General features: G+C 40.9%; 10 protein-coding genes and 1 non-coding gene across 11 annotated transcripts; 2 read left to right on the top strand and 9 right to left on the bottom strand.

The window, feature by feature from the left end:
- Window positions 1–58: 58 nt before the first annotated feature.
- MET28 (Met28p) lies at window positions 59–808 on the bottom strand (the record flags this gene model as incomplete). Its single annotated transcript, XM_018133428.1, has 1 exon — window positions 59–808. The coding sequence occupies one exon, from the start codon at window positions 806–808 to the stop codon at window positions 59–61; it is 750 nt and encodes a 249-aa protein (XP_017988917.1).
- A 451-nt stretch (window positions 809–1,259) lies between these two features.
- On the bottom strand, window positions 1,260–2,621 carry AW171_hschr63916 (serine/threonine-protein kinase; the record flags this gene model as incomplete). Its single annotated transcript, XM_018133427.1, has 1 exon — window positions 1,260–2,621. One exon carries the CDS (start codon window positions 2,619–2,621, stop codon window positions 1,260–1,262), a length of 1,362 nt encoding a protein of 453 aa, XP_017988916.1.
- Window positions 2,622–3,223: 602 nt separating this feature from the next.
- On the bottom strand, window positions 3,224–5,350 carry GSY1 (glycogen (starch) synthase GSY1; the record flags this gene model as incomplete). Its single annotated transcript, XM_018133426.1, has 1 exon — window positions 3,224–5,350. The coding sequence occupies one exon, from the start codon at window positions 5,348–5,350 to the stop codon at window positions 3,224–3,226; it is 2,127 nt and encodes a 708-aa protein (XP_017988915.1).
- A 1,112-nt stretch (window positions 5,351–6,462) lies between these two features.
- On the bottom strand, window positions 6,463–8,685 carry AW171_hschr63914 (HFR063Wp; the record flags this gene model as incomplete). The annotated part of the gene is made up of 1 exon (XM_018133425.1): window positions 6,463–8,685. One exon carries the CDS (start codon window positions 8,683–8,685, stop codon window positions 6,463–6,465), a length of 2,223 nt encoding a protein of 740 aa, XP_017988914.1.
- Window positions 8,686–9,750: 1,065 nt separating this feature from the next.
- Window positions 9,751–10,671, bottom strand: AIP5 (Aip5p; the record flags this gene model as incomplete). The annotated part of the gene is made up of 1 exon (XM_018133424.1): window positions 9,751–10,671. The coding sequence occupies one exon, from the start codon at window positions 10,669–10,671 to the stop codon at window positions 9,751–9,753; it is 921 nt and encodes a 306-aa protein (XP_017988913.1).
- A 169-nt stretch (window positions 10,672–10,840) lies between these two features.
- AW171_hschr63912 (uncharacterized protein) lies at window positions 10,841–11,752 on the bottom strand (the record flags this gene model as incomplete). The annotated part of the gene is made up of 1 exon (XM_018133423.1): window positions 10,841–11,752. One exon carries the CDS (start codon window positions 11,750–11,752, stop codon window positions 10,841–10,843), a length of 912 nt encoding a protein of 303 aa, XP_017988912.1.
- Window positions 11,753–12,298: 546 nt separating this feature from the next.
- On the bottom strand, window positions 12,299–12,370 carry AW171_hschr63911. Its single transcript has one exon. It is a non-coding gene; the product is annotated as a tRNA-Pro (tRNA).
- A 1,618-nt stretch (window positions 12,371–13,988) lies between these two features.
- Window positions 13,989–15,446, top strand: CIT2 (citrate (Si)-synthase CIT2; the record flags this gene model as incomplete). The annotated part of the gene is made up of 1 exon (XM_018133422.1): window positions 13,989–15,446. The coding sequence occupies one exon, from the start codon at window positions 13,989–13,991 to the stop codon at window positions 15,444–15,446; it is 1,458 nt and encodes a 485-aa protein (XP_017988911.1).
- A 1,025-nt stretch (window positions 15,447–16,471) lies between these two features.
- On the bottom strand, window positions 16,472–18,211 carry AW171_hschr63909 (HFR059Wp; the record flags this gene model as incomplete). The annotated part of the gene is made up of 1 exon (XM_018133421.1): window positions 16,472–18,211. The coding sequence occupies one exon, from the start codon at window positions 18,209–18,211 to the stop codon at window positions 16,472–16,474; it is 1,740 nt and encodes a 579-aa protein (XP_017988910.1).
- A 329-nt stretch (window positions 18,212–18,540) lies between these two features.
- MRPL32 (mitochondrial 54S ribosomal protein bL32m) lies at window positions 18,541–19,086 on the bottom strand (the record flags this gene model as incomplete). The annotated part of the gene is made up of 1 exon (XM_018133420.1): window positions 18,541–19,086. The coding sequence occupies one exon, from the start codon at window positions 19,084–19,086 to the stop codon at window positions 18,541–18,543; it is 546 nt and encodes a 181-aa protein (XP_017988909.1).
- Window positions 19,087–19,434: 348 nt separating this feature from the next.
- On the top strand, window positions 19,435–20,424 carry CDC10 (septin CDC10; the record flags this gene model as incomplete). Its single annotated transcript, XM_018133419.1, has 1 exon — window positions 19,435–20,424. One exon carries the CDS (start codon window positions 19,435–19,437, stop codon window positions 20,422–20,424), a length of 990 nt encoding a protein of 329 aa, XP_017988908.1.
- Window positions 20,425–20,502: the final 78 nt, after the last annotated feature.

Genomic DNA, 20,502 nt, shown 5'->3' with positions numbered 1-20,502 from the left:
CCGGGCCATACGATTATTTTACGATGTTCTATATTGTCTGTCATAACTAATAAAGTTTTTACGTACTAGCACATATTGTATTACAATCCTGGTTGCTGTCAGCATTATTTTCCTCAGCAATACGCTTATTACGTTTCTTAATATTATCTAGCATTTCTGCTGACTTCTTCTCATTCAACTTTTCTAAACGCTGCTTCCAATATTGATTCTCCTCCGTTAATTCATCAATTCGGCGGTACATCCCTGAAATTTCAGTATGCAGCTGTTTAAGTTTAGATAACCTCTCCTGTTCTCGGAGTTTCTTACGAATCCTAAAACGAGCGCTCGCCTCCGTATTCCGGCGCCTCCGCTCCTCCTGTAGCCTCCTGAATTCCTCTTCGTCATCCTTAGTCCCTCCGTGTGCTTCCTCATCAAGCCGCCCTTTACCATGTGAAATCGCAGGCGCATGGCTATGTTTCTCATTGATGTGCTTAATTATCTCCTTAGAATTGCCTGTGCATACTAATAATAAGGATAGAATACGAGATCCTAAGTCTGAATTATTAGCAACTAAGCTTGTGACCTGGCGTGATAGCACACCATCCTCCATTAATTCTGTACCTGCCCATTTCATTGCATCATCCTTGACAATACTATAATCACTGTCCCTGCCAGTAACTTTTAAGTCATCTTCCATTCCTTCTACCAATCCACTGTATATATCATCGTAGCGCTGTTGATATTCTTCAATAGTTAACAGTTGATTATTAACTAATTCCTGCGGTGGAGACACTGTCTCACCACCTGCGGTTTCCAATGATTCTTGCATCGCAAGGTTAAGGGTTACTGGTACGATATTGCTAACGACCGGTAGAGCCAGGCTACGCAATTATATACATTATACATTTAGGATAGACTCATCATTATATAATCCTGTGTAGTTTATGGTCGATCTATGTCGCAATAATGACTTCTAGTTGTGTTTGAATGTGGAGGCCTGTATAGGTTTCAACGCTTGTCACCGTGAAACGTAGTAATTGTGTTTAGATGATAAGTGTGGCTTCCGATGTTGATTGCAAATTAAAATGCGCCTTAGCCACACGTTATACATGATAGTCTAGATCCCTGAACGAAGTGGAGGTGAATACCGCGGAGAATAGAACGTTTATAAATAATTATAAGGATTATAGATTCAGTCATTTTATGGGGCATTTTATGCCTAGAGGCAGTCGTTGTAGCTTCAGATGTCTTCCTAAGTCATGTGACAAAAGTTATTATTACTACTTGCTAGTAGGAGGATCGGAGCCAGTATCATCTGAATTGCCGTCTGTGGACTGCTGGTATTGAAGAACTCTTTCTTTGTTCCCTTTAGCGGCTAGTACTAGCTGTGCGAACGCCTGTTGTTTTAATTCAGAAGTTAACCTTCTATCCAGTGGAGTTTGCTCATGAGGTGGTTTTAAGGAAAGGACGCGGAGAGCGCTTTGGATGGACTCTATGGCCGTGCGCTGGATAGTGCTGTCGGAACTACTATTCTCCTCGATATCTGTGTCACTCTCTCCGTCCTCTGCGATGTAAGTTTGCCTTAGCTTCTTGATTTTGTTGTTTAGTATAACAATGTGCATAGCAGAGCGTAGTTTCTTGGAGTCAAAGCCTTCTTTGATACTAGGCAACAAGTCATCAGTCTTTGGCTGCTTGGCAACAATCCAGCTGTGCTTTAGAAGCTCATCAGCGGAAGGTCTTTCGCTAGGGTCCAAAATTAAAGCGCTACGGATGAAGTCTTTAGCATCTGTAGAAATGTTATTCCAGTAAGGGGCGTGGAATACTACTGTGTTTTCATCACGAGTCACCTCCTCTAGGAAACCATCTGCACTTTCTGCTATAAAAGGGGAGTAGCCACTGAGCAGTGTGTACGTTATTACACCTAGAGACCAAACATCGCAGGGTTTACCGTGTCCGCTCGTTGTCAGGACCTCAGGAGCTACATAACCCATTGAACCAGCAGCCCTATGGATCACCTGGTTTTCTGACGATAGCTCCTTTGCAATACCGAAGTCGCTAACGACAAGCTGCGAATCATCTGATGGATCCAAATAGAGAACATTCTCAGGTTTCAAGTCACGGTGAACCACATTCTTAGAATGCATATAGCTCACTGCACTCAAAATCTGCACTACAATTTTAACAGCATCATGTTCAGTAAACTTACCCTTTTGTAAGATCCTGTCAAATAGTTCACCCCCAGTTGCTAGTTGTGTGACAATATAGAACTTATCTTTGGACTCAAACCAGTCGCTAAACTTGACAATATTAGGATGTTTTAGTTTCCTTAATATTGCCAATTCATCGTACAACATCTGCAACTGTTCACCCTTTAACGCACGCTTCAACAATATCTTCACTGCCACGTTCTCATTAGTTTTCATATTACGTGCTTGACGAACAACACCGAAAGAACCAGCACCAAGAGTCTTGCCAAAGATATAGTTCTGCTTATTAGTATAGGAATCAGGTTGTGCAGTCATTTTTTGGAATAACTTGGCAATAGGATTACTCTCGGATAGTAAAGATTTACGTTTAGGTGGTTCAGATTTCTTACTTTCTTTATGCGAGGAAGATGACGCTTTTGATGCCCAAGAAAACATGACAATGTCGCAATTCCAAACGTTTCAGAGACCAAAGTATTGAAATTAACAATGCCAGTAAAAGCTTTCCTAATCTTTAAATATCGTTTAATGATAATTTACAGGTGATGGGCTTTCCTTCACTCTCTCCTTAAAGAGCCAGTTGCTTTTCATTATGCCAATAAAATAATCACCAAAGTCACAGTGTAGTGTATGGGTTTTAGGCGTCAGCATTCTACTGTAGGACAGCTAACATGTCTATCTGACCACTAGAGTTAATGAATTAATTGTTTATTGACTTAATAAACCTATTTTAACTATTAGCTTGATTGTTTAATGTCAATAGCTGTTACAGACACTGTTCCTATATCTTAAAGAAAACCATAGAATGTCGGACGGTAGCGGTACAGTCTGGCGAAAAGAACTCGCAGTAAAAGGTTAAATGAGCTTCTAGCAAGATAGTAACTAAATTGATTGTATTTACGGGTACGGTTTAAGTCTTGATGTCAGTATGGCATGCTTTAGTGACTTGGCCGCAGTGATTATGATATGTAAAAAAAAATTACGATATATGCATGCGGTTTAAATTGTTGTAAAAGGAATTATTGCACGACATTACACCGTTAGGTATAAGTGTAATGCCCACGGTCTTGCTCATCCGCTCCACTTTCCTCATCGGCATTTGAAGCGGCAAGGTGAAAGTAATCATTTGCATTGTTTGCGTCCTGAATTGTTCCTAGGTCCCCTGGGGTCATGAGGATCGCGCTCATGGAACTAGACCGATCCTTAGGGGATCCTGGGACAGAAAGTGGTCTTGCAACCTTAAATTTCTGCCCACCGGCAAGTGACTCAATGTTTCTATCGTCCAGGTCTTCTCCTACAAGGGCCTTAAATTCTTCGGGGTACGCCCTTCTAATAGCCAGTTGCCTAGCTTTGACGTACTCGAGACCCATGCGTCTCCAGTCTAACAAATCAGAGAGTCTTTCTGTTCTGTTTCTTTGATTAATTCTCTGCCTCCTTGTCTTCTTGCAGAACTCGAACATGTATTCTACAAGCTGCTCAATACTTTCATGCGGGTTTTTGAAGCGGCGGTCTACAATGTAGATACCATAGTCTTTAGCTTGGTCTCTTTCTATTAAGTCTTCCATGTAGGCACCAAAGCCAGACAAGTTTGTAGTGATAGAAGGAACTCCCATGGCAGTGCACTCTGCTGGAGTGTATCCCCACGGCTCGTAGTAGGATGGGAAAACACCCAAATGACAACCACGAACGAATTCATCATAATCAAGGGACAGGATAGGGTTGTTCGCATTTAAAAACTCGGGATGGAAGATGATTTTAACATGATCTGTGGAATTGTTGAACAGTTGCACTCGGCGAATATGGTTTAAAATTGGATCGGTTGCATCATCTACCATATTATGAGTGACAATTGGAGGCAAAGAGCCTTCCGGTCTACGCAAGGCAAATACTCGCTTTTTCAAGAGAACGATATCCGAGGGCTTCAATAGTTCACCCAACTCCGTAGGAATCTCGGACTTGCCGCTATGCGGATAACGCATGGCGTGCTCAAACAATCTTTTTCCAACCAATGTGGTAACATCCTTAACAGTATTCTCTAAAGACTTTACAACCGCCTGTGCACGTAATGCTTCCACGGTGTATGATCTGTTTTTGGCAGGCATCACAATAAAGGCAACAACAGTCATTTTAGAATTAATTTCCTTCAAACGGTGATTCAAACGAGCAAGTGCTTCAATGAACATATCTGCACCTTTATTACGGTACTCATATCTACCGGCAATAAAGAAGTATAGTGTGTTATCTAGGTCAAAGTCATAATTCCAGTGAAAGTGACCCCTAATAAACTCATGAATCTTGTCCTTACGCAACGCATGCAGGTTCTGGAATTCATGGCCTGTTTGAAACTTTATCACATTCAAACCATTTGGTAAGATCCCATCAGGTTTACGCTTCAATAAGTGCTCTGACTCAAACGCAGTGATCTGTGACACAGTAGTGAACACATCTGCCGTGTGTGCAGCAGCCCTTTCAATACAGTAACAGTGATAAATGCCGCGCTTGCCAGCCTCTGCGTCGACATCAAACTTATCCAAATTGTTGTAAAAGTCAGTATTGCCTGCACACAAATGTCTTCCCAAAAGTGTTGCATGAGTAGTAAAAATTGTAACTACATCTATTCGCCTCTTTCTACAAAGGGGCAAAGCAACACCAGCCAACCACTCATGGAAATGAGCAATAATCGCATGCTGACGATCCTGCGCAGCCAACTCGCCTAAAAACCATGCAACTGTGTATCCCAACAAAATCGCATTGTTAGTTTCCGCGTCGTTCTCTGGCGACGGGATACCAGCACTATGCCAAAGGTCAGCCTTCCATTCATTCAAATAGTGCCCTACAGAAGTCAAATCAAACAATATAACGCGAGGCGCACCCTCAATTAACCACCTTCCATAAACAAATTTCACGCCCCTATCTTGCATATGATGCAAAGTCCATTTTATTGGCATTATTTCGGCGGTCCATAGATCATCCGATTCCCAGTCAAAAGCCTCTACCTCTATTTGCACTGAATTTGGGTTCAATGGCCCCAAACAGTGATAATGCTCCTTATACTGGGCACATGTAACTGGCGCTTTCGATTTCAATACCGAATAAATACCACCGACCTTATTTGCCACTTCCGTGGCCGTCTCAAACAATAGGTGGTTCTGAATATCCCTCGTCATACTACTCTACCTTGTGATGCACTTGGCTATAAATGCGTTATGGAATTGTAAGGAATGATATCAACCTCCTTTTGTATCTAGTTTTGAAACACAAGTAAAAAGTGATTCTTGTCGTACGTGCCTTCCGTGAGATATAAATGACTAATGTAGATCAACCAGTTGGTTCTATAATTTGACGCTTGTTCACGTTCTGTGAATCTACTGCCGTTGTTTCAAGCCATTTATCGGCTCTACTATGGTATATATATACATATCTTTATACAGTACACGTATTACGAGGCAAAGTTTAACAAGCTTGGAGGTTTCATAGGTGTATTACAATTCTTAATATAGTGTATTAGGAAAAAAACCAGTAGGAACGCCTAGCGAGTCAAGTAGTCAGCTCAGCATAGAACCAAAATTATCCAACAGGAAAAAATGTGCTGAAATTTTTGTATGCGAATATTGTTTTTTGGGATGAAGTCTGACACTGCTGGATTACTAGTTTATGGGGAGCGCCAAGATATTGCTTATTGATGGTTATAGAAAGGCTATACACAGTTGCCGTAGAAGACTATCCTGCTAGCTACTTTAGCAGGAAAATGCGCGCGGGAAACGGTTCTTCTAAAGTTTTAAAGATAAGAGCCCGTTTTGGGATTTGACTGCCGATCTGCTTCATACAATATATATACCACACATATATATATATTTATATATATACATGTATGTAATACCTACTGGATTCACTAGCTGCGGTGATGTTCCGATATCCTTCTATTATTTCTACTAACGCCATAAATTAGATTAATCATTTTGACAATACTATCGGGATGACTTAATCCGCATTATAATATTTTTACACCAGATCGTAATCTAATTCTGCACCATGTTTCTAGTGTATTATCTTAGCAGTTTTCAGCCTTATTAAAAAAATGCAGTAATTTCACGTTGTAGTCATCATGAAAGAGGCGAAGAATCGCTTTAGGAATTGAAGTGCCGGGCGTTGTATTGCCGCCGAAGATAAGCGACGAAAAGAAAGATTTTTCAGGCCGGGTAAAAAAAATGAAAAGGGGTTTGGTTTAAATTATTTGATTTATGTATGATACATGAGTGTATTCTATTAATACAGCACTCTATAAGTTACCTTCATCTTCTTTAAAGAAACCTGTAGAGGAGGATATGAGATAGTCCATAGAGCCCAGAGAAGTGGTGTTATTGTAATTAGTGGCGCCATTCGTGTTAGACGCAGATGTTGGAATCCCGGCGCCAAATAAGGGGCCAAAATCAAGCATCTGCTGCTGTGGGCCACCTGTGTAAGCAATAGAGTTAAAGTTGTAGTTAGTATTAGGACCTGGCGTAGAACTAGTTACTCTTGGTGTTTGAGTAATGCCCACTGACCCTTCTATGTCTGTGTTCACAGGGAAAGGCGGTAGCGTGCCAGAATCGTAGTAAATCCCTGCGGCGCCAGTCCGCTCCGCCTGTGCACTGGGCGCCGGACTCGCTCCCAGAGTGTATTTGTAAGAGTCCGCGAATAAGTCCGCAGTAATTGATTCAGAAGATGAATCCATAGTCGGAACAGGTGGAATACCAGTTGCCGAGGAACCTTTAGCTGTGCTGTTTACCGCGGCATTATTGTTATTTGCGGAAGCGTCTACGGCCAGCGAGGAGCTGTATGCGGAAGGCGCTTCGTCGCCGCTCATGACAGTTGGGAATTTGAAATCAAGGACCGACTGCGTTGGACTTGAAAAGTGTCCCAAAGAGTGGCTATCGTGTTCGCACTCGTAGCTGGACAATAGAGCAGAAGAGGTGGACGATGCAGAGGAAGCGGACGGCTCGTTTACTGGGGCAACATTTGCATCACTAAAGACAAACATGCTGTCGGTAGCGGCGGCGGCTGCAGCAGCAGCCACAGCCACAGAACCAGATTCCTGTAGTTGTTGCTGCTGCTGATGTTGAACTTCAGATTGCTCTTGTGGTCCAGCAGCAGCAACAGCCGCAGCAGCCGCGGCTGCGGCATTATATTTACTTCTAACAACAGCGCTCTTCAACATGTTCTGAGTATCCATTGTCGGACGCCGTTGGAAATCTGGCTTTCGTATCGAAGGGGCCACTATTGTAGACTTCTTCCGCTTTTTGAGTTTACTGCGTTGAAGATGCCTCTGTTTTTGCCTGCGCTCATACTCATCGCGCGTCAGTGTACTGTTTTCGAGGCAGTCCATAATCGTAGGATTGTTTTCAATACTGGCAGTGGACGCCTCCATTATTCGCTGAGACATCAGACTGTATCTGCGCTTACGTACTTCAACGCGATTAATACTGGAATCTGCACAGGAGCCATTACACTTCTGCTCTTTGAGCTTCTTTTTTAATTCTTTAGACTTGTTAGGATCAATAAAATAATCCGGTAAAATAACTATGTCTACACCGTTGTTTCCGCGTTCCAAATTGTTAAGGTAGTCACCAAGGATTACTGCAGCGTCATCAGACGTAAATTGCTCGTCTTCCAAACAAGAAAATGTTTCTCCGCTATCACGCAAGAATGATACCCTATCGCGAACCCTGAACAGAATGGCCTCCTGGCCCTTTAGGAAATCGCAGCAAAGCTGCCCATATTCTCTTATTGTAAGTCCGGCAATAATTTTGAAAACTCTGTGGAAATGCCAAGGGGTTATATTAATAAGATAACCTAGTTCACGGAAACCCAGCATCTCTCCACGTTCCAGAGATTTCCTAGCGCACTCTTCACAATACTCTTCGCCATTAGTAGAATTGCGATCACCCTCATCGTAGTCAGCTATGGGTCTATCGTAGCCCGTAAAAGAAGCACTATTTCCCCCGTAACATGAAGGAAAATCACAAGTCTCTATGCGCAGGCACTGATTGGCAGCGGCATAAGCTATTAATAGGCATGCCTTCTCCACACGCTTAACATTTTCATAGTCTAGCTCTGTAATCAGTCTCTTCTTGTAGAATACTGTTCTGTTGCCGTTCTCATAACCCCAGCCAGTAGTTCCATTCGCTCCCTCAGTTTTGACATCGGTATATTGCGGGTCGATTTCCTGGTACATTTTTTCGTGTAGGCCTTCGCCCTCTTCTTTTACAGCCGAAACCTTGAGCAACTCCGACGCGGGTAAGTTTAACAGCTGCAATTCATCAGAGACATTAGTGGGTAAGTAAAACAGCTTGCACTTATTCTTTCTTATTGAAGTACCTGTAAATGAGATATATTCCTGGCGCAGCGTCTCATAATGCCTAGGGGGGACCTCATGACAGAGATGAGGCTTAAACGAAATGGCATCATTTACGTTCTGTAAAGTGAACCTCGTGATGTCCCTTGCTATTTCTGCTAGGTGCATCTTCCGTCAAGTTCCTTTTAACGTGTATTGGAATTAGTGATAACAACCGTGTTCTAATTACGGAAATATAATGTGATGATTACAATATTAAACCTTTGAAAGAGGACCAAAAACCAAAAACCAAACTGTAAATTAAACCAAACTGAAATAAAAATTAAAATAAACCAAGCCAAACAGATTCACCAGTTATAATACCAAAGCACAATGATAAAAAATAATTTTGTAGAGTAAAATTAATATTACTATTGTATTATTATCGTCGTTATTATATGGCACCTAGTTACGAAAAAAGGTCAAAGTACTTTATAACACAGTAAATTATATTTAGTTTATATTTAAACCCCCAAGTAAAAATATTACTGGAAGGGGCTTTTAAAACCAAGTCATTAGACGTCTGCCGCCGCCACGCCAGTAATTATGCGTAGCCAGACATTTCTAAAAATGCAAACAATGAAAATAAGTTCTAGGATGTCATATTCGCAATAAGCCAGAGATTTGCGGGGAGTGGCTTCTAAATTTTCTTTATTTTCTTCAGCGTCATATTCTATGCATGAATCATCCTTACATAAGCTTGCCTTTTGATTGAAAGCCGTACTTAACTCTGACGCCATTTTTATCAATCAATAAGGGGGCCTAATACCATTGTCGAGTGGTATGACGCAGGGGTTCAAATGGGAGAACCTTATTTCTGAAAATAGCCTTATCAACCCATTGGTCAGCGTTAGCCCAGATTTTTTTTTTAATGATGTTGGCTCTATCCACGAGCTCAACGTATTTTACAAAGGTACGCTACCCCATGGTGGTATTGCTGTTACAATATGATAACACATCATATTGAACAATACGGGCTCTTTGTTCTACTTCCCGTTCGAGGGTGAATTCCCCCAAGGCGATTTAGGATGATTAGTACTCCGGGCCGCCGACTTAAGCACGTGACTAGAAACTAAGTTCCTTCGTGTAATTTCATTGATAAGGCTAGATAAATAAAATAAATAAATTGTATTCTGTGGAGATAGGCTTTAGTGGCTGTTGAAATAAAAATCATACGATTTTTGGAGAGTTAATCTAGAGGTACTGCAGCCCGCAGACCTGGCGAACTTTACAACTTTCGTTCGCATCTATTATCTCTTGCCAATTGCCAACAACAGAATTTCCGACGACAATTCCAGGCAATGTACGACCTTTAGATTGTTTCTTCCACCAGTTTCTAGCTTCTTCATCAGTTCCACAGTCACGGTATTGGAATTCAATCTTATTTGCCGACAATATGTTGGCTAGGTTGTTCGTACGCGATGGCATCTGGAAGCCACCCCCGGCAAGAGATGTCAATAAGAAAATAGGCTTACTTCTTAGCGTTGATGCTTCTATTTCCTCAAACTCCTTCAGAATTTTCTGAGCCGAGGAGTCATTCATACGTAACTCATTTAGGAATTTATCAATATCATCGGTAATATCCTGGGATTGATTACTACTAGCAACTTGGTTAGTTGTTAGTTTGGTTGATTTGACTGTAGAATTGGGCTGTGCGATGCAAAGCTTTGGGCTACCTGGATGTAAACTTGAGGGATTAGGCACCTTGGTCGAGCACTGGGTATTAGCCGCTAATGGGATTTCATTTTCTTGTTCATGAAACTCAGATCGTAGACCAGCGCCTCTAGCTGCCAGCTTTTGCAGATTACGGTCCAATTGGATGTTGCAATCTGGAGTCCCGGCCCCTTGGAGGTTCTGCAGACCTTCAACTGTGGTTTCCTCGCCGAACAGTAACTTTGATCTCACTTTTGGTTCTCCATCTTCCGGTATTTCTTTTTTACGGGCACCAGCATGCAATTCCCGGTCTTCTCCAGTAATATTTTGATTCATTTCACTAACTGTTTCTGGCGTTGAATAGGATTCATGGGCTGAATTTTCTTGCGCATTCCCAGATTGGGGGTTTGATGAGTTATTTTCTGGAACGCTTCTGTCATGCTGATCAGAGTCAATGTCCATTTTGACCTGCTCAGTCGCTGCAATTGGATGCTCCTCTTTTTTTTCGTTATGGGAAGCCTTCGGTTTTAAATCAGCATCCCCGCTTGAGCATTGAAACTCCTCGACTGATTGTTGATGTACTTGGGGCAACGCGGCTTCCACAGTTTGTGATGGATTGTGGTGTTGATCATCAATACCTTTGGGGAGGCCTCGCTGAAGGCGATTCCTTATAGCGATCTTCTTCATCTTCCCTAATAACTAAAGGAGCCATCTCCATTTCTATTTGGGATATGATGTAGTTGTTAGTGTTATAGGTGATATTCTTATCATCCTGTTGTTCATTGGCATTGCTTCTCTGCAATGAGTTGCCCCTTTGCATTGAACGAGAAAGCGATCGCAAGTAGTCGGCCGAAGAGCTTCCCCCGCGGTTTGAGGATCTGCCCAGACGTTCTTCTCCTTCCACACCAGTTTTTTGGTAGGAATCACCTCTTGCCAAATGGGGGATGTGGGACCTGCTAGGGATGAACTCTCCGTAGAGGTTTCTAATACGACCAGTGTCGGTACTTTCTTCAGTAGCAGTGTGTTGATGGCTGCTAGCAGATCCCATGCTCATAGAATCCTCAATAGGGTCAGTGGAAATGGCAAGACTAGAGTTTGAGTTCTCAGACGATACATGGCTGTAATATGGATCATTTACGCTACTTCCACTGCTCCGAAGTCTAGCACTATGTGGATAAGGGGGGTGTTGGTGATCACGGGAAGCCTGAGAGTTTTTCTTCTTGGTCAGCTGCTGTTTTAGCGCGGAAATACCTTCCAGTTTCTCGGTGACAAGCTGTTCTAAATCCACATCATTGTCGTCAGTTAATAGCGCACCCTCACGATTCAAATCTTGAATGCTTTCATAAGAATCCAAGTGATTTTTAATATTCGTATGTGAATGGATCCTTTCTAAGATATGCGAAGACGATTCTCCATGCATACTCAGGGCTTTTTCAGTGCAATAATCTGGGTTTTGAGCGTCGTCGATATCTCTTACGGATGTACCAACAAGAGTTGGAGTCGTCTTGCACTCGTTGCTTTCAGTATCACTATTTCTTGTCATATTGCTGGTTGGATATAGATTATTCCTACTTGGTATAGTTCCAAATATTACTGTAAGTAGTTGTCGCTGTTGGGCCACTATTGTGCACTCTTGTGTTAAGTTTTCATGGAAGGGAATTTAAAATTTTGGCCACAATTTTAAAACGCCTCTGTCCGTATGCCGCCTAGTTTTTCACTCTTATACTAAACGATGACCAAATCTACGCTGATGATATTTATAGTACTGTTACAAATGTCTTACTGTCATTTGTTACAGTGTAGACACCTATTCTACATAGATCTATAGTATTTATGTCCGGAATGTAAATAAAAAGGCCATATACAGATCAGTTTGTCCCATTGAACTTCAAGTACGGTATTTTCTTAAAAAAATAAACAACAAAACTAACACATTGATTGATCACATATTTGGCTGTATGGCATGATGTGGCTTCATTAAGTACCTGTTGAATGAAAGATAAACTTCAAAATTGTAACTTTGATTTTGCTGACTTTCTGGGATTGGCCACGGTAGCTACTAAAAATAAATATCAACAAAAATGTAAGAGGGGCGAGCCGGGACTCGAACCCGGGACCTCCCGCACCCTAAGCGGAAATCATACCTCTAGACCACACGCCCTGCTTCTATCTTGTTTTCAAGTGATTTTCGCACGGTTATACTGATTCCCCTATGGTGCACTGTTGTTTCGTTGTCGACGGCTTTTGCCTATCTCGACAAGAACGAAACTTGATCTGTAAGCTAAGAAAAGAACAAAAGTTAATAATCGTATACAGTCAAGAGTAAACAGTCAAGAGTAAAATAACTTATATAATTGGTGCACTCTATTTCCTTTCTTCTTGAAATAAAGGAACTGGCTGTACCTGTAAATCTAACCTCCACCAGGTAAATAACCATGTTTATTAAAATCAACCTTTAAAAATAGTCGTAAGATGAAGCCTTCTAATCTCATACCTACGTCAAGTAAATGAGGTTTGTGGGTAAATTCGTTTTCATTATAGCAGTCATTGACTCCATATCAATAACAATAGCGAATAAAAATTTATAGCCTTAATCATGTCATACCAATTCTCCAAAAATAAATGTGAAAACAAACGAATCATCCAATAACAATATTGCTAACAATACGTAAATAATAAATAATAATAAATCTCTACAGATTGCGTGCATAGTCCGGGGGGATTCCCCAGACATTAAAATCAAAATTACAAATCTACATTTACAGCGGATTAACTTCTTGCATTAGTACGGCATGTGAGGTAATAAGGCGTAGCAGCTCCGGCCACACTTACCTTAGTCATAGTCGTAAACCTCGGCCTTTTAACTGTGGATGTCCGGCTAAGCTTACATAAGATAATTATTCACCAGTCGTCCGCATGTGTGACGTTATAGATTTTATACAAGTGCCTTTTAAAGAATGCGGGGCCCCCGAATGACGGTCCTTTGAGGTGGATCAGTTATAACAATGCTTTTCAAGCGGGAAAGTGGAAGAAAGCGGGAAAAAAGCGGGAAAAAAGGTCACTGGCAGGCGGTGTTCTTCGGGCTCCGGAGTGAACAACCCGGCTCCTGGATGAAGTTTTGTGTTTTCTGCACCCTTGAAACTGACCTCGGCGTCACATTTCCCATGTTCGACAGGATCGTCCAACAAAGTTTACAAACCTTACGATTGTCGACACAAACTGCCAATGGCTTGCGATCTGCATCCCAAATTAAACAGCAGTAGGATCTACTAAATAGAGTGTGGTCACGTGCCCGCGGTGATTACGTTACATAGTTTGACATCGCCCATAAAATCGCTCTGGTTTCACAATTACGTATGTGGTTTACGGGAGCCGGATAGAGATAACCCTAAAAATTCCCCTGCCGGAAACCCGCAGAAGTTGCGGAGGTATATTATCGCAGATAGTTAGTGGGACCGAGTCGCATGTAGTTAGCGCGATGGCTATTGTAAGATATTGTAATTACAAAGAGGTCACGTCTCGGTTTTCTTACTACCGGATGTTGTTGATCTGCGAAGCGACAGACGGGTGGCAAAACAATCGAAGCTGGTAGCTGATACAGCACGAATATGTATAATTACGTACAAGTATATATATATACTGCTTACTAGTAATTGGTTAGAAAAAAAAATTTTCTATTACGGGAACCGTCTTAAAATATTTTTCCATTCGATAACTTCACTCAATTCACGCACCAGTCGTCCTAATATACTTAATAATATTCAAACCATCTATATAGAATGATTAGAGCAGGATCTACTACAGGAACAAGAGGTGGTATAGCACGCTGTGTGTTACTAGCAAATGCACAGGCTGCTCGTTATGAGCGTCAAAACCTAGTTACAAATTACTCAGCTATCCGTCATTATAGTAATGGCGAGAAAAGTTTGAAAGAACGTTTCGCAGAGGTTATACCTTCTATGGCGGACGAGATCAAGAGATTCAAAAAAGACCATGGCAATGTTGTTATTGGTGAAATCAAGTTAGAACAAGCATATGGTGGTATGCGTGGTATCCCAGGTATTGTTTGGGAAGGATCCGTTCTCGACCCACATGAGGGAATTAGATTCCGTGGACGTACTATCGCGGAGATTCAGAAGGAGCTACCAAAGGCTGAGGATGGTCACGAGCCTTTGCCGGAAGCTTTATTTTGGTTATTGTTAACTGGTGAAGTACCTACGGAAACACAAGCTAAGGCGCTTTCATCCGACCTTATGTCACGTTCCGAGTTACCACAACACGTTATCAAGCTCTTGGACGGCTTACCAAAAGACTTGCATCCAATGGCCCAATTTTCTATGGCTATTATTGCCTTGGAATCTGAGTCCAAGTTTGCTAAGGCATACGCACAAGGTGTATCGAAGAAAGACTACTGGAACTACACATTCGAGGATTCGTTAGACTTGTTGGGTAAGTTGCCTGTTATTGCTTCTAAAATTTACAGAAATGTCTTCAAGGACGGTAGAATTTCAGAGGTAGATCCTAATGCAGACTACGGTAAGAACCTCGGTCATTTATTGGGCTTTGAGAATAAAGAATTTGTTGATTTGATGAGATTGTACTTGACTGTACACTCGGACCACGAGGGTGGTAATGTCTCTGCCCACACTACTCACTTGGTTGGTTCTGCATTGTCTTCGCCATATTTGGCTTTTGCTGCCGGTATGAACGGTCTAGCGGGCCCATTGCATGGTAGAGCAAACCAAGAGGTTTTGGAATGGTTGTTCAAGTTGAGAGAGGAGGTTAAAGGTGATTACTCTCGTGAAACTATCGAGAATTACTTATGGGAAACCTTAAATGCCGGCCGTGTCATCCCAGGTTACGGGCATGCTGTTTTACGTAAGACTGACCCTCGTTACACCGCCCAAAGAGAGTTTGCCTTGAAACACTTCCCAGACTACGACTTGTTCAAACTTGTCTCCATGGTCTACGAGGTTGCACCTGGTGTGCTATCCAAGCAAGGAAAGACTAAGAACCCATGGCCAAACGTTGATTCTCACTCAGGTGTATTGTTGCAATACTACGGTTTGACTGAGGCTTCCTTCTACACTGTATTGTTCGGTGTTTCCCGTGCCTTCGGTGTATTGCCTCAGCTGATCATTGACAGAGCTATTGGTGCTCCTATTGAGAGACCAAAGTCATTCAGTACTGCTAAGTTGAAGGACCTTATTGCCAGCAAGCGTACAAACAAACTTTGAAACAAAGGTATGAATAAAAACAACGACCCTTTTATATCCCTTTAAAGCAACTTACGATTTCATTCCTCGATTTGTCACTATGACGTTTATTAGCATGGTTTAATTAAGAAGCTCGACAGTTCCACCTGTTGAGTGGGAATGTGAACTAGAAATCGGCCATTCGGCCTGTGCCATTTTACTGTTGATGTTCACCGTCATTAATAGCGTGTATTCTATGCATGACAATACAGAGCTAAAGGAACGAGAGAGGAACTGTATTATGCCTATGTAATGTTTTTATATAATAAAATAAATAAAGAATTGAGCGCATGCATATAAAGTAGTGTGCATCTCGAATGCATACTACTCACATTAAAAGATGGTTTTAGATCTCGAAGATATAAAAAAGTAACTAAATCATCAACGCTTACAAAATGCTTGAAAGGTTCATGACACACCTGAAAATGTCTATTGTAGTTACATTACTCAGGTAACAGTATACCGCGGCATTGTTTGGCTGGATCTAGATATATATTATCACGTTATAATTCTAAAAGAAGAAACCATAGAGTATCATAACTAGATCTACGCCCAATGTTTCTATAGCTTTTGTTTATTAATGTTTCTTTATCATGAATGACAGGTTGTATAATCGTCTGGTTACAACCGTGAATGGAAGCCGCAGAAGGCCTTTATGCCTTTAATTTAACTAAAAAAGATAGTTATTACCGACCAGGCATCTATAAAATACAATCTGAGTCAAAATTAAGATCCTAAGTAACAGCTGTTGTTATACATGTGTCGTTAATCGAAATATACAAGTTCTTGTGTGATATTTATTTGATACATTCTCAGTCCCACGAGTGGTAACCACGATGCATTCAACAAACGGATGCTATATTTTGAAAACTGTCGTAGACTAAAAAAGGACTTTTGTACAGTATTGTCTTTTTTTATACATTTGTAGAAATGGTGGCGGGCTAGAAACAATCGTAAAAAGTGTAATCTGGCTTTGCATTATTGCATTGAATAGTCAATTGAAGTCGCTACTGTTCAGTAAAACCAAAGGAAAACGCAGTATCCGCTTGCTTTGTGAGGTTACTCCATAATTCAGATACCTTTACGTTTTCACGAGCGGAGTTCAATTTTTTTTCTCTTAGCATTATGCTTTCTAACTTCGCTGCTTTTTCTAATGCCCATGAGAGACAATCCTTGTTTTTGGATTGGGCGAGCAACTCAACAAGGAACTCGTAAATTGGAGGTTTTACAGTACAATCACTCAAAATTCCACAATCTTCATTATCAAAATTGCGAATATCTCTGTAGTTAACAAATTCCTGTAGTAGTTTAGTATGCTCTTGATTTTTGATCCCATCGCCTTTCTGAGTAAGAAAAGCCTCTATAGAATCTGCCAAATCCTTAAAATGGAATCCAGATAATTGTTTTGGCTTGTTCTTTAAAAAGTTTAAAACCTTAGGAAGAATTGGTTGAGGGACGAAGTTCTCCGTCAACGCTACCGTATCCGTCAAGTTGATAACAGTATGCCACCAGCCTGATGGGACGTATATACATTCGCCCGGGAATGTTATACCTATTAGACAATCTCCATTCTGAGCCATTTTAACTGCATCATTATAATATCCTGAGAGAACCCATTCAGCAATGCCAACCGGTGAGGTAACTTCCTCTTCTTCACTATCAGTAGAAACACCTGGTGGCTTTACGTGAGGTGGGAGCATTATCCATAATTTCATGCCGCTCAAAACTGTATTCCAAGCAGATGTATTATTAGGGTCCTTATGAAAGGTTGAACCGCTGCGAGCAGGGCCTACAATAAGCCATCTATGATCAGGTCTGCAATTAATGCCGTCTTCTTGAAACAATCTGAAGAAGTCCTTATGAAAAATATCTGGAGACTCGTAACTGTCTTTAATCTTATTCATGGCCTCACTATTACAATCAAAAAGATACAGTGGGGATTCGTCTCGATTATTGCGGCTATAAGAAGCATAATTCGATAATGTCCACTTCACTGACTCCTGCCGAAAGCTGACCTGCTGGTATTCAGCAGCAAGATCGTCGATACTCCATACTGGCCACCTACCATTATTTTCTTGACTATGAAGGATAAAGGGTTTGTCAATGTATTTGTTTTCAAATTTCTCCTGGTCAAAATCGGATTCACTGAACCTGTCAATGCCAAAATCTTTATTTAAATTGTAACCCAGTTCATGAGACGCTTTCTCGTAGTCAATAATCTTTCTGAAGATATGTAAATAATCAATCTGCGAGCACTGGTATGGTCTATAGAGCATGTCTGAATATAAAGTGTTGTTGGTCTGGATCAAGGCCTCATTTTCTGGTTCCAATTTCAAAAGAGTATTTCTCCAGGTCCCTTTCCAGCTAGAACAACCAAATGGAACAATAGGTTTATCGCTTTTATTTTCCCTCTGCATATATTCCAACCTTGTATACTCCCTCATATATAGTTTTCTCCAGATATCTTCGTCGTATGTGTATGCATAAAGCATCCTAGATGCACATGCAAAACTATGCAAGGTCTTGGGGTCCAAAATGTATGAAAACAATTCCATTAGCAGTTCCTCGGGAAAATCTGCCAAGGTTCCAAGGTTTTTGGAGCGAATCTCCCGCCGTTCCTTTGGATCAGCTCCTTCTAGCAACGCATTACCGGACGGTTTAACACCTAAAGGATGAGAAGTTGCATGTGTAAGAGTCTGGATTCGATAACTTGGTGCTAATCTTGATTTCTTGCACTCCTGAGTCATTTCTTAACCTCTGAAATCCTTAACGTGTCCCTAATAATGAAAGCAAAGAAGTTGTATAGTGAGCTTATTGTCCATCCTCGAGATGAGCTTATATTAACGAATGGGACATTTTCATCACCAAAAAAGAAACATTATCACCATCTCAAGCCATACACTTCACAATAATGCATGAATATTAGGACCACTACGTAACATACTATGTACATTTTAAGCATCTATATGTAATCGAATACCGCTGTGTATCCATTTCATACAATTAGGCGTTAGAAACCATTTATTTACAGTACAGGCGCAGCAATTACACGAAATAAAGATTCAAGCGCCAGCAATCATTTTTTCTCCTTTCTTTCGACCGGCAGAGTCCTCATACGACGTTCCAAGTATGAGTCTTTGTCTTTTAAGTTCTGAATATATTCTGTCTCTTTCTTACCAGGGTATAAAATACGCTTGTCCAATTCCGAAAGCTCCTGTTCTTGTTGGGGCTCTTTGACATCCTCCTTTGTATGCATCTTCCAAATATGACGGATCTCGTTAAAACAATGCATGCACAGGGTATGCATCCTTTTGTAATGCCCACAGGAAGGGCACTTCCCTAGATGGTGTATCATTTTCAGCTGCTTCTTTCCCGGCGCGTAAAGCCTTTGTCTTTTCTTAGCATGTGACACCTTTTTCTTTGGGGCGGCAAGTATCATACCATTACCGAAGAAGAAGTCGTCCCCAGGAAGGTTGTTCTGCTCATTCTGAACGTGGTCTATTAACGCTTGTGGCAGTATCGATGGAAAGTTGTTAATCCCAATATGGAAACAAGGCAATAGAGATACCGCAGACTCTGAAAGCACTCTACCTATATTCACCAATGCAGTATTAACGGACATACCAAGTCTCACACAATATAGGTCAAGCTTTGGTTCTAAAAACCTTTTTATCGGTACTTCAATAACCTCGCTTTTTCCATTAAAAGTTCTTGAAAAGTAAAATTTTCTTGAACAGATCTTCCGAGTGAAGTTACCCGGATAAAATGATTTTGTAAATCGATCCAACTTTGTGGCAGTAAATAGCAAATTAACGCGTGAACTTTGTAAACATACTGAACGCCACCTCAAGTTTGTTTGTACAAGGTTGTACATTTGTGTTGAAGTTACTAGACTAGAACCACTTAGTTCATTTGTAATTAAATCAAGCTATACTAATAGTATTACTGCGCATTAATAACTTACAAAGAAATGTCCTCAATTGCTGATACGTCTAATCTAATTACTCCTTCTTCTTATGTGGGTTTCGATACAATTACCGCCCAAATTGAACATCGCTTATTAAAGAGAGGTTTTCAATTTAACATAATGGTCGTTGGCCATTCGGGTCTAGGTAAGAGTACTTTGATAAACAGTTTGTTTGCTTCCCATTTGATAGATTCTTCAACTGGTAAGGACATAACCAAGGAGCCAATTACGAAAACCACTGAAATTAAAGTTTCTTACCATTCATTGGTTGAAGATAAGGTTCGTCTAAATGTGAACTGCATTGATACGCCAGGTTTTGGTGATCAGATCAACAACGATAAAGTTTGGGAACCTATTGTCAAATACATCAAAGAACAACACTCCCAGTATTTGCGTAAGGAGTTGACTGCGCAACGTGAGAAACACATTGTGGACACCCGTGTTCACGCAGTGTTATACTTCATTCAACCAAACGGTAAAGGTCTAACGCAGTTAGATATTGCTGCGTTGAAGAGGTTGACTGATATTACCAACGTTATCCCAGTCATTGCTAAAGCCGACACATTAACTATGGATGAAAGATCTAGATTTAGAGACATCATCCAGCAAGAATTCAAAAAGCATAATTTTAGAATATATCCCTATGATTCTGATGACCTGACGACAGAGGAATTGGAACTAAACGACAGTATAAGGTCGATTATCCCATTTGCAGTTGTTGGTTCCGAAAAGGAAATAACAATTAATGGTGACGTTGTAAGAGGTAGAAAGACACGCTGGGGTGCGATCAATTTAGAAGACATTAATCAGTGTGAATTTGTCTACTTGAGGGAATTTTTGATCAGAACCCACTTACAAGATTTAATTGAAAGTACTGCCTTAATCCACTATGAAAGCTTCAGATCCAAGCAATTGATTGCTCTAAAAGAAAATGCTAACTCTCGCGTAACTGGTCACTCTGCTCAAAATTCTAGTACCAACATGTTACGTTAAACTAATGCGATCACAAAGTAATACATTATTATTTTTATTATTTTTATTATATTATTATTATGAGTTGAAGCAAACCAC

The sequence above is a fragment of the Eremothecium sinecaudum genome, chromosome VI, assembly GCF_001548555.1.
Source record: "Eremothecium sinecaudum strain ATCC 58844 chromosome VI, complete sequence".
Taxonomy (NCBI): Eukaryota; Fungi; Ascomycota; class Saccharomycetes; order Saccharomycetales; family Saccharomycetaceae; genus Eremothecium; species Eremothecium sinecaudum.
Note: the sequence above shows the minus strand (reverse complement) of the source record. Positions and strands in the feature narration are given on the sequence as shown.